The sequence below is a fragment of the Vigna unguiculata genome, chromosome 9 (genome assembly GCF_037176805.1).
Source record: "Vigna unguiculata cultivar grain cowpea cultivar isolate G323 ecotype 2 chromosome 9, ASM3717680v1, whole genome shotgun sequence".
NCBI classification, from domain to species: domain Eukaryota; kingdom Viridiplantae; phylum Streptophyta; class Magnoliopsida; order Fabales; family Fabaceae; genus Vigna; species Vigna unguiculata.
The window spans coordinates 40,918,900-40,937,656 of record NC_140800.1 but is presented as its reverse complement, the minus strand read 5'-3'; the positions used below and the strand labels follow the sequence as shown (position 1 = coordinate 40,937,656).

Here is an 18,757-nt window from a genome sequence, read left to right as displayed (position 1 = left end):
AATCGATTACAAACGTGGATTTTTCAAAAAATTTGTAGAGTTTACAAATTTTATGTTAGATAAATCTATGATGCTTTCATACATCATTTTGAAATGATGATTGGATTGAGTTGTGTCCGTCGATGTACATTTGTTTGAAGAAATAATTTTGTTGTGATACAGTAGTTTAAATTAGGTATTACCAAAGGGGAAATACTAATCGAGGCTCAGTCAAGGTGTATTGGTGTATTGAAGGATATTTGTTATACGAGACTTTTCTGACTCTACTAGTATCTAATTCATATAGAGGAAGATAATTAGGTGGTGAGAGTCAAAGAAGACTTCACTTGACAGGTCGTATGATGTGAAATTTTGGTTGTGATATTGTAGTTTAAATGAGTTGTTTCCAAGGGGAAAATACTAACATAGGGTCAGTCAAAGTGTATTGAAGGAGATTTGCTATATGAGACTATCTTGACTAAGTAGTATCTAACTAACATAGAGGAAAATAAATAGGAGGTGAGAGTCGAATGAGACTTCACTTAACAGACAATATGATATGAGAGAGAATCATACTTAGTGAGTTAGTAAGGTTAACCCTGTCATTATTGGATGAGATAAGTGAGTTCCATTTGATAACAAGTTGTAGAAACGAATGAGATGGTGGTAAGTATGACATATGCAAAGTCTTATAAGTTTATTCAATACACTAGTCTTCCGAAAGCAAAGTCTATACTTATTTTTGTTGTTGAATCGCTTTGGAATGATGTTTGTTCGAGCCATTGGGCTGAACCATGTGGATTGACACTTTGTTTGAATTTATGAATGTGAACTATTTGCGTTTTTGGGCCGATTCATCACAATGAAATGTATTTGTTGAATGGGTTACTAGGCTCAAGTAGTGGAGTGATATATATGGAAGAATGAGAAGGATTAAATTATTTATTTTGGGCACATAAATGTTTTAAAAATCTCTATTATAAGTTATTACTTATTTTCATATTAAGCTTATTATTTTAAATACATTGTGAGTTTTAGGTTGGTGTTTGAAGAAAATGTTCACTGAGTGAGTATTTGTGTAATAATATATGGAAAAATAAGAGAAGATGATTCAAGAACTTATTTTCTACCAAATATATGTTGAGATTGTTCATAATTAGTTTGGTACGTTACTAATTGAGGTATATTAATTCTCATTATTATTTTTTGTTTTTGTATTAACTTACCTCGCATTTGTGTATCTCTTGTTTTTTTGTTCAGATGCGATGATGGTATATATATTTTGGAAAATAATTTTTTGACTACTTTCTCTTATAATTTTAGGTGTTATTTTTTAAGTGGTTTTTCATTTTTTTATTTTTTCATTCTCAAATTTTTAAAACCATTTAAAATATGTCATATCATGTTATATGAAAAATTATCAAAATTTAATAATCAAAATATCATTGTCTATATATTTTATATGGGAGAGCAATTAAGAGCTCAAGATGATAGTATCACAAGAGTTGGAAGAGAAACCAAAGGATTAGTATATAGTTATCATAGATAGTATGTTTAACTTTCTTTTTAAACAATATTAAGTTTCTATTTTTTATTTTATCTTCAATAATCCTTTAAAATTTTTATATAAAATTCACTAATGTAAAAAAAGAGAATGAAAATTAAATAAACTAAAATACATTAAAGTAAAAGAAATGGAATAAATAATATGTAGATTGAAAAAAAACTATCTATACTTTAAATATAAGTAAATTAATTTTAAGTGTTAGAAAAATTAATTCTTTGTGATTAATTATTTTGTTATACCATAAATTTAATATAGTATACAATAAATAATATTTAATTATATTTCTATATAATAAATAAAATTACATAAAATAAAAAGTACTATATATTTATTTATTAAAAGATTATAAGAAAACACTGAAAAAATACAGTAACGTATGTACCATGCCATTTGCGTTTTTGGTAATAACTATAGTATGATAATAACTAATCTATAATATATAAAGATATATTTTTATTTAGTTTATACAGTAGATGTATTTATTTTACCTTTCAAAAATATGAATATTATAATTAGTATATTTTTATAAAAAAATGTTACATGCTTAAAATTATCACATAGTTTTATTTATTTTAAAAAAATAGTTATACCCTTTATTTCGTCTATTTTCAAATGTAAACTTTTTTTTTTTTTAATTTAACCGCTCTGCATAAAGTATTTAATTTCTATCTAGGTAAAATTTAAAATGTAATATAAAAATGAATGAAAACGACAATGCAACGATGCGTTTTACGGGTAAACTTTAGACGAATCAGGAAGTTGAGATGCGGTTAATATTGTGTGACTTGTTTATTTCTTTGGGTATCTTCGTTATCGTCTTTTTTCTTTCTCCGTTCAACATCCTCTTAGGGTTTTCACTGTTGCACTCAGCTTTCAGCGCCGCTCATACATACCACTTCCGTTCACTTCATCGCAACATTGCTTCATCAAGGTACGTCATAATTCTCTATTCCTTTCCTTCTATCGATTGGTTTTCTACTTTTTCTCGCTTCTAACACTTGTTTGTGCCATTTATAATACTTCTTTCGCTTGTACGACATTCAATTGAATTGCAATAATTCATTTCTGAGAAAATTGGAAAGAGTTGTTTTTCTTTTTAGGTTTTATTCAATTAAAGCTTTTATCAATCGATTAATTAATCGTTGTTCGGAATTTGATTTCATCGGTGCTCTGATGCTGGGTTCCACCATGCAATTGATTGATTCAACACCAGGGCTGCTATTGTGTTTTCTTTTGAACGAGACTGTCGTTGTGGTTGCTGTAATATTAGGTTAGATTAGATATCTGTCGTTTGTTTGTTGTGTGGCTTGTTTGATGGTTTATTGGTTAAGGGTGTGTGACGTGTTATTAACTGTTTCATTTTCAGGTGTGTTTGTCAAATTTATGGTTAATGGTACTAGTCGGGAATGTCTAACAATCTGGTTTCAGAGCCTATGCCCAGTATGCAAATGGCTCGGTTAGAGCCGCTTATGAACAAGATTGATTCGTCAGGGAGACAGATGGAAATGGGGATTTTGGTTCCTGTGTCCAGTGATATTGTTTCACAGCCTATGGGGAGCTCAAATGAACATGTTGGGTTATTGAGAGCTGTGCCTGGTGAATCTAGGTTTCAGGGCATGCCCCTTTCGACCATGCAGAGTGGACGAGTAGAAGCACAACCGAGTAATCCAGGAATGCATCAAATTCTTTCCGCAAACCGACAGTCCATGCAAATGGGGAGGCTTCCAAATAGCGCAGGGCCTCAGCAGCAGCAGCAGCCAACAACTCCCAAGCGCAAGGCGCCAACAGAACTATCATCCAGTAGTTCCTTTAACAAGCGTGTTGCACAAATGGGAAACAGACCTTGGTTGCAGCAAGTACCTAATGCATCAAATAGAGGTTCTCTGCAGATGCAATCCCCGTCAAATGCCTCCAGGACACAGCATTCGGCAGCTTCTAGTAAGAGAAAAACACAGTTGGATAGCACTTCCGGTAAAGCCGGTACACCTCGGTCTGTGAATTCTAAAAGTCAGAATAGCCAGATAAAGCAGTCCTCCAAGGCGCAAACTGAATCATCTGAAAGTGTTAGGTCCAAGATGAGAGAGTCATTAGCTGCTGCTCTGGCCTTGGTTTCTCAACAAGGTAAACCGCAGATTCCAAATAATAATAGACCAACTGATGATGCTACCAATACTCAAGGTAAATTAGAGAACAACTCTCAGTGTTCCGGATCAACACCTACATCCATCAATGCTCCACTGGAGCAAAGTATTTCTCAATCAGTTAATTCCTCTTTTGCTGAGGTTGATTCAGTTGGCCGGGTGGAGACAGAGCACATGCAGAGTACATCATTCAAAGAAGATTTTCCTGAAAAATACAAGGACTATGAAGCAGGATCCACAAATGCATCAAACAATGAAAGCATACTGACTTCTATGCAAGTCTTGAACTGTGATAAGCAAGATTTCCAGTCATGTTACACTTTGACTACTGATGATGTTCCTTTTAGTGACAGTTTCTTTATGAAAGATGATCTTTTGCAGGGAAATGGTCTTTCCTGGGTATTATCTGATATGGTGGACGTGGGAAATCAAAGGGAAAGTCAAACTAATATAGAGCAGAGATCAGAACCTGAGGAAAAAGGTGAAGGTTGCAGGGAGGAGGCCCCTTTACCTGAACTTTTGGCATCAAAAATAGAAGCAGAACTCTTTAAACTATTTGGAGGTGTGAATAAGAAGTACAAAGAGAAAGGGAGGTCGCTTTTATTTAATTTAAAAGATCGCAACAACCCTGAACTTAGAGAAAGGGTTATGTTTGGTCAAATTCCTCCTGAACAATTATGTTCCATGACTGCAGAGGAACTTGCTTCAAAAGAGCTCTCTCAGTGGCGTATAGCCAAGGCTGAGGAGCTTGCTCAAATGGTGGTTTTACCTAATTCAGATGTTGATTTTAGGCGTTTGGTCAAGAAGACTCATAAAGGTGAGTTTCAAGTGGAAGTTGAACATGAAGACAACGTATCCATTGAGGAGGTTTCAGGTGGCACAAACTCAGTGGCTAGAAGCCAAACAGCAAAAAGGGATGTGGAAGGCACTTCTTCAAAACCTGATGTGAACAGTGATGCTGAGAAGCGCAATTTACAGAAGGATGATACATTTTCCATTACCATTTCGTCCACTGATGGCACCGATCCCATGCAGGGCCTTATGACTGATGATGCCTTGAAGGACCCTGATTTTCTTCCACCAATTGTCTCTCTTGATGAATTCATGGAATCTCTTCATTCTGAGCCACCGTTTGAAAATTTACCTCTAGAAACTGGGAAAGTGACACCTGCTTTAGACAAGGATGATTCAGGGGTTGGATCTAAATCAAAATCTTCTGATTTAACTCCAAATGAGCAAGCCGTTGTCACACCTGAGAAGTTTCCAAGCACACGTGTAACTTCAGATGCTGAAAAGGAGAAAAAGGCTGATGCTGAATCTGGGACCATTTCTTCTGATACGGCGGGATACAGTGGGAGTCAAGCTGACATGAAGTCAACTGATGATCGTACCAAGGAAATGTCTATTGATAATGCGAAGCCTGCACCCAGCGATACTGATTTCAAAGGCAATCAGTCTCATGCCGAAGGGCGATACGGTAATGATAATAAATACATGAAGGATGCAGTCCCCACTAAGGGTGAATGCCTTTGGGAGGGAATGCTTCAACCCAATATATCTACCACTCAGTCTGTCATAAGCTTCTATAAGAGGTAATCTACTAATGGTTTGCGTATATCTTTATGATAAGTTGCTACATATTGTGAACTTTTATGCATGGATAATATGGGTTTTGATTGTTCCTTTTTTTGGTCTGAGTGAAGATCATGAGTTGGATAGTGTCATTCTTTTCATCTAGCATATGAATCAAATATTCTTAAACTATGTAGTAAAGAGGTGAAATTTAAGAACGGACCCATTTTCGGTAATCATCTTCCATTGTTTCCAATTTTGTTTGGAATTAATGATTACATATTTGTTTAAGCCTGCATGTAATTTTGCATTAGAAGTTTTATACGTTAATGTGATTTGTTGTTTTCCCTGGACCAAAAAAATTTATATTCAAGTTGAGCTCAGGTCAATTAATTAGTCTTGTGTTTATATATTTTTGAAACCAAGTCTTTTAGTTTCTCATGTTTCGTGGCCATTAAGCATGTACTGAATTAACAAATCAATAAATATACAGTATCATAAACTCAGAATTAATTTAAATATAAAGTTGAAATACATCTTAATGAGATGTAAGTGTGATAATGAACTCATGAAAAGATAAATTGAGGTGGTAGTCTAATATATTTCTCCAAATATGAATTGTTTGGAAAATTTATAATTAAAATTATGCAAGTTTATATAAAAGTTTGGTTTTTAAAATTAGATTTGAAACTCAACCCAATCCTAGAGGATAAATTTTTTTTTGTTCAATAGATTTTTAGTTTGTTTGCTTGGGTTTTGGTTTATATTACTTCGGTTTATGAACTACCCTTTTGATGGGTTTGGTTTGATGACTACTTGACACTATTTATATCGGAAAATATAGTTTTGAACTTTATTTGTGTTGTTCAAAGAGAATTAATACTTATTTTCAGTGGTTTTTACTGATCCTACATTATAATTCTCTGTGAAGTGGCGAGAAAACTGCTGCTAAAGACTGGCCTGGGTTTCTCGAGATCAAGGGAAGGGTTCGACTAGATGCATTTGAGAAATTTCTTCAAGATCTTCGATTGTCTAGGAGTCGTGCAATCATGGTATCACAAGTTTCCTTTTGTTGTGCTAGAGCTTTGTTTGAATATTGTCTGTTAATCTCACCACCATCCATACAGAAAGAAGTGACTAAAAATGGGGGAAATATGCCGCAGTTTGGTGCTACTTTATACCACTTGTTTAATTTAAAGTATCTTGAGTTATACAATTATTCTGCTTTTTTTTCGCTTGCTGATGGGATAAAGGGGCAGTGAAGTGGTGGGGGTGATTGTGCATGAGAAATGACGACTTATTGGTAAGACTGGCAGGTTGAGGTTTTCTTTGCAGTGACAAGTAATGAAACCATGAAAATGTGTTGTGTAGCTTCTGAAAAATTGTCACTGTTAGAATATGTATTACGTGATTGAATCGATTTTGGTAATTATAATACGATTTTCTGGTGGGTGGAACTAAGTTTCTCATGTCATCCTTTGGGCGATATGCTACGAAAGTTTCAAAAATATACATGTATATATAATATTTTGACGCAAGAAAAAAAAAGGGGTAAAGAAATGAAGGTGGAATTCTGTATTAAAAAAATGCGAAAAGTCTCCCAAAATTCTTTTGTTTTTAGTGGAAGACCAAATTACTGTGACTCGACGAGATAGATGCTCGGGACCATAAAGATGTCGTAACATTGAATAAATATACACCAGTGTGGCTAATTGATTTGAATACGCTGAATGACCGAATTAGACTCCTTTCGGTTTGATGTTTTACTTTTTCTGTAGGAAATCTGTGTAGCTGATTAGAAACTTTCTCGCGTCACTTTCTTTCTGAGACAAAGTAAAATTAAAATTTTAATTTTATTGCAGGTTTCACATTTCCTTTCCAAGGAGTTGGACGAGCAATCAACTCTCCGTGAGGTAATGATAGTTATGTTAGTTTGGTTATCATCTCTACATAGACGCTGATTGTTGTTATTTAAGAGAGTTCTACTTTTGGTCGCAGGTGGCTGAGTCGTATATTTCGGACGAGAGAGTAGGATTTGCAGAGCCTGTGCATGGAGTAGAACTTTACTTTTGCCCACCTCATAAGAAAACAGTTGAAATGCTGAGCAACATACTTCCAAAGGAACAAATTGAGGCAGTTAATTCTATTGATAATGGTCTAATTGGTATTATTGTATGGAGAAAAACTAATTTAACTTCGTCTATATCACCCACCACTGCTACTCACCACAAACACAGCTCTAAAAGACAACAATACTTGAGTAGGAGACAGCAAGATATAAATGTGAATGCCAATTCCACCCATAAAGCAGTACCCCCTACGGACCTTAAGACCACTGAGAATGAGAATGATGACGATGATGATGTTCCTCCTGGATTTGGGCCACCGGCCGCCCGAGTCGAGGATGACCTGCCGGAGTTTAATTTCTCCAGTAGTTCGATTCCACCACACTTGGCCCAAAAACCAAAGGAACTATCAAATATGGTTGCATTACATTCGGTTAACCCAGCCCCACCACCTGCACGACCTGTAGAACAAATGAGAGAACTTGTGTACAAATATGGGCAAAACAAAGCAAGTGCACCTTCTTCAGTAAACTGGCAGGATAAATTTGGGGGAACCATTCAACCCTGGAATGATGATGATGATGACATACCTGAATGGCAGCCCCAAACATCCCAGAATCAGTTTCTTCCCCAACAGACAATGCATAACTTTCATCTTCGACCGCACATTGTGAATCAATCATTACCGGGTTCACAACAACAGCCTATTATGACACCACAATATCTGCAACCCCCGATGAATGTGACTCATACCCAAAGAAATTTTGACCCTCAATGGCTTCCTTCTCCCCAGGCTACCAACCTTCCCCCAAGAGGTCCACCGCCCTACGGAGCGCCTTCGCAAGGCACTACCTGGCCTCAAAATGTCTCTAGAACTAGTAGGGGATTTTAGTTTCTTTTGCAGTCTTTTAATTTTGTAATGTCTTTCCTATCTGTAGTATGTAAGCTTATTGTAAGGTCTCGTGCTATTTTTTTTGTAGCATCACCTCGAAGATTAAACAAATGACCATTTTTCTCCTGTTTCTGTTTGCCGATACTAGGTGTTCCGCTAAATAAATGCGAGGGACAAAACAATTTTTCATGCTTTAGTTTTTACGTAACTTCTAGATTTTCATTGCGCTTTCGTTACTTTGACTGTTTTAACGATCCCTGCTTGCTTTAGCAATCGTACAGGGTGATTCTGATTTCGTGTTTGCATACTATAGAATACTCTCAAATGTAAACGAGAGAGAAAATGTAGGGTCGTCTTTGAACGTGGTTTTGAACACAAACATAAATATGCGCGTAGTCTCTGTGTTACTCGTAGTTGCTACCTTGCTTGATCTTGGGGATATTTGCATAAATTTGACTTAGTTTGAATTATGGTATCTTTTATGTGTGCGTCTAAAAGTACAAGAGAAAAGGTATACTGGAGTTCTGAAGTACGGAAAGTGGTTCGTATATCCTTTCGTTTCGTGTATTTTTTTGTTCAGATTCAGTATTGCTGTCTCAATAAACAACATTTTACTCTATATGAAAGAATCATGATTTAGTATTAAGCATCTGAATCCACCATCACGTGGCATGATTCGATTCCAGAGGTACCCAAATCTTAAGTTTCCACCGTTACGTGAAATTTAGAACCTATATTATATTTACATCTTCAGCAAAGAAGTACAGCAACAGAAGGCCCCACGTATTACACCCCCTCCCCCCAGAAAAAAAGTAAAAACAATGAACAATTATAAAAATGATGGAGAAAAACAGAGAAATGGTAAGAAAGCCAAGAGCTTTGTAGACAAATATGAGAAACATTGAAGAACAGGTACGAAGATAAATAGATGACTAAATTCAAAGATTTGATTCGAAGAATGATCAAGTTGTGAGTGTTCGCTTGAGTCCTGCTCGTTGCTCAGGGGTCAACTTTGTGGGAAAACTGACATCAAATTTGATCTTGAGATCACCCCTATGACCAGGCTCCTTTGTTATTGGCATCCCTTCTTTTGGAATACTCATCTCGTAACCAGGACTCACAATGTCAGTGACTTGAACACTTAAACTGCGTCCATCAAGCGTGGTGAGGTTTATTGTGGTTCCTCCAATGGCCTCAGCCAACGACACCCTTTTGTTCACAATAAGGTCATTCCCGTCTCTCTTGAACACATCATGAGGCTTCTCGTCGATCACAAACACAAGATCTGCAGGCAGTTGATTCGGTTCTTGATTCCCTTTCTCAGGAAACGTAATTTTTGTCCCTTTCTTCCAACCCGGCTTCACATCAATCGTCAATATCTCTGTTTCCGGAACTGTCCATCTGCAATTTTTCATTGCTCAGAAATTTATCAACATAGTCTTAAGTTAAAGATGATTGATTATACTTACCCATTAGCATCCACGGTTTTCCTTGAGATCTTCATTTTCCTAGTCGATCCAGTGTACAATTCCTCCAAAGAGCAAGGAAGTTTGGATTCCACTGGGAGTGGCTTCTTTAGCACATTCCCTCGTCCAGTACTATATGATCGAAAATTATTATCCTTCGCACTAAATCCACCAAAGGGTGTAGTACCTCCATCAGAGGGGAATCTCTTAGATTTGTTTGCCCCAGATGATCCAAATCCAAAAGGGCTACTTCCAAAGAATTCTGCAAAAATATCCTCTGCATTTCTTGGGTTGAACCCATTATTTGATGGTTCGTCCGGTGGCTTATCTTTCAACCCCTCCTCTCCATACTGATCATAAACCAACCTTCTCTGAGGGTCACTCAGCACCTGAATTCACCAAACCCAGCCCCATTACATCTACAGTTTCACGAAAAACATGCATCAAACTGATAAAGCTCACAATCGAACATGAAATTTATGATGCAGAATCCACAAAGAACAACCTTCAATGCCCCTAAAATTTTTCATCAATTTCATTTCTCTACAATTAGTATTTAAAAATCACGAATTTGCCTTTTACAATCCCATTGACATTACTAGCATTTAAAAAAAATGAAATAACGCGTGTAAATTCTAATGGCTAAAAAGTAACATTAAAAAGAAGACAGCATGAAAGGTTTCTTGCCTCGTAAGCCTCTGAAATCTGTTTGAAATTGGCTTCAGCTTCCTTTTTGTTGTTGGGGTTCTTATCAGGGTGCCATTTCATGGCCAACTTTCTGTATGATTTCTTCAAATCATCCTCCGTAGCATTTCTGTTAACCTTCAACACATCATAGTAATCCACACCCATGTTTCCTTTTTCTACAAAAACTTGAATATCTCGCTATTATTACCTTCAAATTAACACTCTTTTCACAGACACCCGATTGCGAAATACAACCCTTCGTCCACCAAAGTTTAAAACTTCCTTGGAGGGTTGATTGAATATGCGAGGTGACATGAAAAGAGAACAAAAAATGCTCGATCAAATCAAATGACAACGATTTTCAAAAATCCAGAAATTCATGTCTCGGTTTGCGATTGCAGGGGAAAATTCGGATGCAGTTCCACGGATGGAGGTGCACGTGTATTCTTTCTTTTCTTTTCAACGAGCTGGTTGAAATTAAACGGGAAATTCTAAATAAACCACGGCAAAAATAAACCACAGCTCAATTTCAATAACTATCAAATCTTTAAAATCATAAACATTTTTCTTAAATTCTAAATAAACCGCATTCATTTGAACAGTTTTAGTGTAATTTACTTAATGTTTGTTTTGTGGTGTGTTTTTTTATTTACCAAAATTATATTTTCTGAAATATTACATCTGAGATGCTACTCTTATACATATATTTTATTTGTATTCAATCATTTTAGAAAAAAGTTCAACATTTATTTAATTCTAACATTGAAAAATAAAAAACAAGGAATGTAGAGAAAACAAATAATTGTGTGAAAAATAACTCCCCCTATTGAGTAGAAACATTTTATAGTCAATAAACAAACATCGATAACATATTCCAATTTATAAAAATGACACCATTCTTATTTTAACCCCCAATCAACACCATGATATCTTTTCAGAAAGTAATCAACAAACATTTTTACATAGTAATTGAACATTTTGACTTAAAGGGTATTTTTCAGATGCCCATATATGAGATGATTTATAAAAAATTAAGAATTGAGAGAGGTGAATAGCATTGCCACTTCGTGACTTTTGTTCTACTATCTCCAATGCGATACCTCAAAAGTATTTCGGAAAGGAAAGTGCACAGTTAATACCCCACAGCTCGAGTAATCCGATCAAAAATTTAACACTTTCGCTACCAAAAGCAAAATAATATTCAACCAGCTGAGAAGTAAACAAACAAAAAACAACCATAGATGTGTTCTGTCAAAGATAAAGTTTCCTACATTTACACTTATGCTGCAGTGAGTTACAAATTTATTCACTTGCTGATTGCTTTATTGAGATTTGGTGAAGCACTGCCTTATTTTTCAGCTTCCTTCTCTTTTGGTGAAGTAGAAGCATCATCTGCTGCCACAGGATTATCCATATCCGGCATTTCATTACTCTGTAAGGTGAAAACATGGAATTAATGGACAGAAATTACAGCAAAAAGTAGAACATATAACATATAAATTGAATAATTACATTCAGAAGTGACTTTGACAAATTAAGTTACCAATATGTGATAATTCTGGCAATTAATTGTACTGGGAAACAGATTACTGCAACACAAATAGGTGAGAGAAGTTTCAAGGAATGTTCTTCCACCCAGAAATAATCTCACATAAATTTCCACTCAGCATCATACCGTAATCAATTGTTCATCCAACATACAATATACACAACCCAAACAGAAAAAACGAATGCATAAAGCCACAAAACTTTGAGATGACGAAGCCAGAACAAAATCATGGAATATGAAAAAAAATACCTCAAGCATACTGAGCATGTCCATGGCATCTTCCAGATCACCACAATTGAAATTGTATATATCTCTAAGGGATTCTCGAGAAATATCAGGAAATGACCTTTTTAGATATTCAATATCCACTTCAGCTTCTTCCTCAAGCAACTTTGTCATCTGTGAAGAAACCCATTCTGCTCGCTCGATCTCTCCTTGACGCAAAGACTCAGTAAGTTTTCTGACACGCATTTGAATAAGGGTCTCATCGATCTCAGGTTTTGGCTTCTTCTTCATATCTTTTTTACCTTTCTTCTTGGAAGGACTCTCTTTGTGTTTCTTCGAATGCTCTTCTTCATGGTTCTTGGAGTCTTTCTCTTCGAGGTTTTTGGAATATTCTTCGCGAGACTTAGGATTTTCCTCCTCGCGAATGTTGGAACCTTCTTCAACTTGATTCTCAGAACCTTCCTCGGGATTCTTGGAACCTTCTTCTTCGTGATTCTTGTGATCCAGTTCTTCGTGAGTCCTGGAGACTGGGACATTCAAATTAGGCTTTCCTGACATTGTAGATGTGATTCTAGGAGCTCCATTTGTACAAAAACAAGGAAATTCAGGCAACAAAGTTAGTAAATCCAGTCGTTACTAAAGAAATCCAGAATCAACTTTAAGTTGCAATGTCTTTTCACAACAAGAAACCAAAAAGTTTGAAAATTTCATCATGACTCTTGCACACACCCATTTCCAAAACCCCCAATAAATCAAGTTTCTTATTTTCTTTTTCCAATGCAATACAAGTAAAAGACTGATTCTTGAAAAACAAATTTGAACTTGGTGGTGAAAGCAGAAAAAGAAATTGGAAATGAAAAGAGAGCAGAACAAACCAGTTGATCGAGAAACTTTGAACTGAGAGATTAAAGAATGAGACGAAGTGCGAAGAGAAATTTCGAAGAGGGAAAGGCTTTTATAGGAATTTGTGTTGTGTTGGCGCGCCAATCCATCCATGGAAATGCGCATTTAATTAAAATTAACATTAGTTAAAAAGAATATAATTGTCGTGAGTGAAATAAAAATTATTTTCGTAAATTTATTTAATTCCTTAATTTATAAACAAAATTAACTATTTTAGTTCAAAATAATACAAGTAAAATTCCTTTAATATTTTGTTTTCATATATTAAAGGTATACTTTTTAAATTATTTATAATCATAAAACTTATGTTTATAGATAAAGGAAATTTTGTAAAATTGACATTAATTATTGAAATGGTTTGTTTATGTTAGTTCTCTAATTTTTTTTCTTTCTTATAATAGATAAGGAACCATAGAGAGAATGTTAAGAGTAATTTTGTACTGGTAGTTTCTAGATTAGTACGTGTTTGTTTTAAACATTATAATTTTCAATCTAAAATATGAGTCAGGAAAAAGTTTGACTAACATTAAATGAAGTTTTGAATGAAAAACAAAAAAAAAATATAATTATTTCTATTGAAAACAATAAAATATGGTAGTACTAGTGACACAAATGATTTTTACAGAACTAGTGACAAATTCTTTATATATATATATATATATATATATATATATATATATATATATATATATATATATATATATAATATAATATAAATAATTGAAACTTAGAAGGGAGTTATAGGAATTTGTAGAATTTAAATTTAGTATGTACAAATATGTAAATATTCAATTTTAAGTTTAATTTTTGTTTCAACGTACACGTATGAAAAATAAAAAATATATTAATTTTTAGAATAATTTTTTATTTGAAAACATATTATAATAAAAAATAATGCTTCTTTTAAAAACTCAGAATGTAAATTATTTTGAAAAAAAAATTAAAAGGACAATTTTTTTAAAATTGAACCACTAGTTGTTAACATTTTCTTTTGGGCGTAAAATTAGCAACAATTAATTTTCTTTATTTTAGAATTAAGAACTTCTAATCATTAAAAATATTTTTTCTTAAAGTTAAAAACTTGATATCTATACTAGAATACGATCATTAAAAAACAAAATCCTACAATGATGTTTAAAAACAGTCTCATTAAGTAAAGTAAAATTAGTTAAAAACTGTTTGTGTTTAAGACTAACACACAGTTTTTAATTATTTTTCTTATATTTGGACAGCAAGGAAATAATTCTTTTTCGTTTTTATATTGCATCTTATTTTTGTCACCTGCATAATCATTTTATCTTCAATTATTTGTTGCACACTGTGTTTTTTTTGTCTTTAAATAACTTTTTTCCATTCTATTAATTTAATCACACATTGTGTAGATGATATCTCTTTCTCATGGAACCATGCATTCACCAAAAAATGAAATAACTATTTTTAACATTTAATAAACATCTTAAAATATGTTTTTTAACCAAAAGTAAAATTATGCCTACAATAACTATATATATATATATATATATATATATATGTATATATATATAAATAATATTAAATCATAAAAATTTCCGCTTAGAGAAACATAAAGAGATTACAAACAAGATTTCACTATTATTTATATTATTACAATGTTTTGTTTACAGAATGTTGTTTCATCAAAACCACTTAAGTAACCTTCTAAATCGTTTAATAGTCAGAATAATACAATGAAATTATTGCATTACTGTTAAAATATTTATGGCAACAGCAGTTAAATTGGTTTCTGAACACTAAATTAAAAAAAAAAAATAGTAACCGATAAATATTACCATGAACCTATTTCCTGGTATGTTGTTGAGAACATGTTAATGTTAGAAGAATAAAGTTGTAATAAAAGAAAGAGAAGTGTTGAAAGTGAGATAATGTTACAGAGTGGTGGTGGATGACACAACTGAGAGCTAGCAATGGTTTTACCTTCTTCCTCCCTCTCCCTTTCCTTCTTCTTCCCCACTTCTACTCTGCTTCCTAATAACCTTATCTTCAGGTTCTTCTGCATAACCCTTTTCAATAATTTTAATTTTTTTTTAATTTATGTTTATATATGCTCTCTTTCTTCTAAACCCATTTGCTTTTGTTTATCAGAAACAACAACAGAGTTATCTTTAACCAACACAATGTTCCATTATCAAAGGAAAGACTACGCTTTTCATGTTGTGCTCTAAGACCCACTTCGCAAAACCGGGTTTTTAGAAGGGATTTGATGTTGTTAGGCTTGACTTCGGTTTCTCTCACATGGCCACTTTCAGGTATCTCTTTTGCATCCTCTGTGTGATTTGTGTGCTTGTTGAGAAAATTTGAGATTATAAGAACTAGTGTGATTTCATCTGACATGTGTTTTATTATGTGATGCAATAGACACATTTGCTTTATCATTATTCTTTCTGTCTTGCAGTGGCTCTTGCTGAAGAAGAGCCCACAATGGCTTCGTTTTTTGATGAAACAAATGCCTATTCTTATCAGTACCCTGTTGAGTCTCCTTCCGACAATATTTCCCTCAAATGGTATGCCAAGTAGATGCATGTTATGAGAATGCTAGCAACACTCTTTTCAATATACTATCTTTCACTACAATTTATTTCACTACAATTTATTAGAATTAGAAATCACCAAAAAAATGCGACTCTTACTTATTATTTAAGGAATCTTATGATTTTATAGTTTTCTGTAAAAGTGTGTAGAAGATATGTTACAAGCACTTCTCATATTTTAGATATCTTTGTTTATATTAAGCAAAATGATATGGGTAGTTTCAACTTTCAACTTTATCTAATGGTTTTTACTACATTTAATAATGTCAGTAAGACATTAACATGTTCAGTGAACTTGATCCGATGGAATTTAGTGCTATTGCATCTGAGATACCTATATTTGTCTTACAACTCCACTATTGTCTGGAATTTTTCCTTGATTATTATATAAGCTAACTCTTTCCATATCTATTTAAAGGGTAGAATCCCGAAAGCCAGAGCGATATTCATCAGCTGCACCACTTTCTCGTAAGTTTTTGTCTTTTCCTTTGCTAGGAAAAAATCTCTTATCAAATAATTCAGGATACAGGTCATGTTTCCTTTTGAGCTTGTTATAGAACAACTGCCATTTAGATTTAATAGCCACCAGCTCCATGATTAAAGTGTTTGAATGGTAGAAATTTTCACTAGTGAATACTGATCTTGTGCATAAAGATACTGGATGCTTGCTTCATAATTTTCCTTATATGGATAAAAATTTCTCTGTAAATTTCATGCAGCCGATGCACGCCTGCGCATTGTGTCCGAGCGTGTAGACTTTATTGATAATGTCATCATTTCTGTCACGGTATTCTCTTAACCTCATACTTGTTTGAAGGAATTTTAGTTATCTGTTCATGTTTTCTGTACTACATTCAGATAGGTCCACCAAATGGAAGCTTTATAAAATCAAAGGATAAGAGTACATGGACTGCAAAGGATGTTGCTGATTCAGTTTTAGCTGACAGATCTTCACTGGTAACTGGCCTCTCTGTTACTCAAGGTTTTTGTGTTAACACTATTCTTATATGAAACAAAAATTTCAAACCACAAGGTGCCACTACTAATGTTCTGAGTATTGATTAAAATTCAGAGATTTATCATTCACTCACCAGTTAATAGGGATTATCCCTACTTGGAAGTCAGGGAGTTGTATATGGTCATAAATGTTAGATGGTAGGTAAAACACTTTGTTATAGATAGTAAGATAACATGTTAAATTAATCTTCTCTGTATTGAGGATTTTCACTGACCACAAAATGAGAAATGGTGCTCCAAGATGTTAAAATACTGTTTACCTCTCCAGCATATTCTGATAACAAGATTTTGCAGCGAGTTACCTCAAGTCAGCGTTTAGAAGAGAGTTCGGTTCTCAATACCCATTCTAGTGAAGTAAGCCTCGCAAAACAATCTTTATTTCTTTGTTTCCAATATTTGATACATCTCTCTCTCTCTCTATATATATATATATATTTAAGTTGAAGTTTATGCATAGTGAGCTTATTTGCTTTTCCTCACAGATTGATGGTGAGAAGTACTGGTATTATGAATACCTTGTTCGTAAAGCACCTTTGAGACTAGTAAGTACTGCCTTTTGATAGAAGTTTTTTTTCATGGAAAGATGTGATATTTTTGTAATGATTACTTTTTTTTTTCATGAAGACTGATCAATCAAACACTTACCGGCATTATCTTGCTTCAACAGCTGAAAGAGATGGTATATCTTCTATTTTATTTCATGGGTATAGATTATTTCTAACTTGGTGTATCTAATATGAGACTATCCTCTGTATATTCATACAAAGTGCTTCAATGCTCCTTTTTTACATGATTATGTTGTATTTTCTATTTCTCATTCCGAGAGTCACACTTGTTTCGGCTTACCATGGGGGCCAAAAACAAAACAAGACAACATGAAATATCTCTTCATTATATTTTTATGGGATTATCAATTAGCTAATTCACATGCCGATGTTTCTTTTGGTGTTGCATTTCAAAACTTCTCTTCTACTACTAAGCACTTGCTTGCAGGTTATTTTTACTCTATCAGTGCTTCAACCATCAGCCCACGTTGGGAAAAGGTTTTATCTCTCACTCATTCACTCACTCACTCTCTTTTGTTGTCTTTGTGTATTTTATGTTCATTCATTCAAATGATATATGAGAACCTATAGAAGCAGTATAAAAACAGAATTAGAAAATGAACTTTTCTTGCACTGCCTTAATCAAATGATCAAGCATGTCTAATTCTTTAAGTTGACAATGGTTTGGCTATCCATACACTCACTGAGAACATGTCACACTTTTTCCTTCAATCTATCAAAGGTGATTGTACAACCTGAGAAAAAAGAAAAAATATGGTATGTTTAAAAGAGGTAAAAAGAATGCAAATGGTTTGATTTTACCTAAATGCATGCATATGAAATCATCTGTTCCATAATTTTCTGGAAGTAATTAAACTTAAAGTTCATATTTTAATAGCTTTCACCTTTTGAAGATCAGTCTCTGATTTCTAATTTACGAGAGAAATTCTTAAAGATATCAGAACCAAGTTGTGGTTTGGGCAAGAAGTTTGATACATGTTACTTTGGAGTAGTTTATTCAAAATGTCCCAAAGTATTACTACAATTCTGAAAATAATTTATCTTTTGTGTGGCTCTAACCATAGAATATATTTGATGCAGCTGGGGCCTTTCCTTGAAAAGGCAGTGAGTTCGTTTCGTCTCCTTAGCCCAACAGAAAATTATGTTCCTCCCTACAAAGATCCCTGGAGATTTTGGTGAAAACTCTTTTTTTTCAATCGTATTCATGTGATAATTTTTTAGGCATGAAATTTATGTTTGATTTAATTGTTGGTCCAAAAAGGCAAATTGAAATAGATTCTCTGAAAGAGATGAGCAGAAGATGAGGCCTTCTATTTCTGTTTTTACTATTCTTTTTTATCATTCCTAGATGTACTTTAACATCGTTTATTTAACACTCCAATTTAGATAATAAAACAGCTTTTAAAATCTTAATTTTAACTGTGATTGCGTTACTATATATATATATATATATATATATATTCTGTAAACTGTTGGTGTAATATTATGTGAACTTTCTAGGAAAAAGCAATTGTCTTATCATTTAATCTGTCTCAATGTTATATTTAGCCCTTTTTAGGT

The 18,757-nt window shown here is 33.7% G+C and overlaps 4 protein-coding genes across 7 annotated transcripts; 2 read left to right on the top strand and 2 right to left on the bottom strand.

The window, feature by feature from the left end:
* The first annotated feature begins 2,323 nt into the window (after window positions 1–2,323).
* Window positions 2,324–8,413, top strand: LOC114195947 (uncharacterized). Of its 2 annotated transcripts, XM_028086400.2 has the most exons (6): window positions 2,343–2,477; window positions 2,760–2,816; window positions 2,913–5,279; window positions 6,191–6,311; window positions 7,122–7,172; window positions 7,258–8,413. In XM_028086400.2, exons 3-6 carry the CDS (start codon window positions 2,953–2,955, stop codon window positions 8,215–8,217), a joined length of 3,459 nt encoding a protein of 1,152 aa, XP_027942201.1. In that variant the 5' UTR covers window positions 2,343–2,477; window positions 2,760–2,816; window positions 2,913–2,952; the 3' UTR covers window positions 8,218–8,413. The 2 variants fall into 2 exon arrangements, with proteins under 2 accessions (XP_027942200.1, XP_027942201.1); XM_028086399.2 differs by lacking the exon at window positions 2,760–2,816 and having other exon boundaries at window positions 2,324–2,477.
* Window positions 8,414–9,076: 663 nt separating this feature from the next.
* Window positions 9,077–10,863, bottom strand: LOC114162750 (DNAJ heat shock family protein). Its single transcript, XM_028046715.2, has 3 exons — window positions 10,371–10,863; window positions 9,687–10,072; window positions 9,077–9,618 (listed from the first exon to the last, which is right to left on the bottom strand). The coding sequence occupies exons 1-3, from the start codon at window positions 10,533–10,535 to the stop codon at window positions 9,180–9,182; spliced, it is 990 nt and encodes a 329-aa protein (XP_027902516.1). The 5' UTR covers window positions 10,536–10,863; the 3' UTR covers window positions 9,077–9,179.
* Window positions 10,864–11,522: 659 nt separating this feature from the next.
* On the bottom strand, window positions 11,523–13,130 carry LOC114164471 (uncharacterized). Of its 3 annotated transcripts, XM_085666060.1 has the most exons (4): window positions 13,020–13,125; window positions 12,169–12,722; window positions 11,914–11,959; window positions 11,523–11,802 (listed from the first exon to the last, which is right to left on the bottom strand). In XM_085666060.1, the coding sequence occupies exons 2-3, from the start codon at window positions 12,700–12,702 to the stop codon at window positions 11,957–11,959; spliced, it is 537 nt and encodes a 178-aa protein (XP_085522186.1). In that variant the 5' UTR covers window positions 12,703–12,722; window positions 13,020–13,125; the 3' UTR covers window positions 11,523–11,802; window positions 11,914–11,956. The 3 variants fall into 3 exon arrangements, with proteins under 3 accessions (XP_085522186.1, XP_085522184.1, XP_027904960.1); XM_085666058.1 differs by lacking the exon at window positions 11,914–11,959 and having other exon boundaries at window positions 12,169–12,715; window positions 13,020–13,130; XM_028049159.2 differs by lacking the exon at window positions 11,914–11,959.
* A 1,771-nt stretch (window positions 13,131–14,901) lies between these two features.
* PPD5 (PsbP domain protein (Mog1/PsbP/DUF1795-like photosystem II reaction center PsbP family protein)) lies at window positions 14,902–18,610 on the top strand. Its single transcript, XM_028046624.2, has 11 exons — window positions 14,902–15,070; window positions 15,169–15,332; window positions 15,479–15,587; window positions 16,033–16,082; window positions 16,334–16,401; window positions 16,473–16,571; window positions 16,926–16,985; window positions 17,114–17,173; window positions 17,256–17,310; window positions 17,625–17,674; window positions 18,278–18,610. Exons 1-11 carry the CDS (start codon window positions 14,991–14,993, stop codon window positions 18,374–18,376), a joined length of 894 nt encoding a protein of 297 aa, XP_027902425.1. The 5' UTR covers window positions 14,902–14,990; the 3' UTR covers window positions 18,377–18,610.
* The last annotated feature ends 147 nt before the right edge of the window (window positions 18,611–18,757 follow it).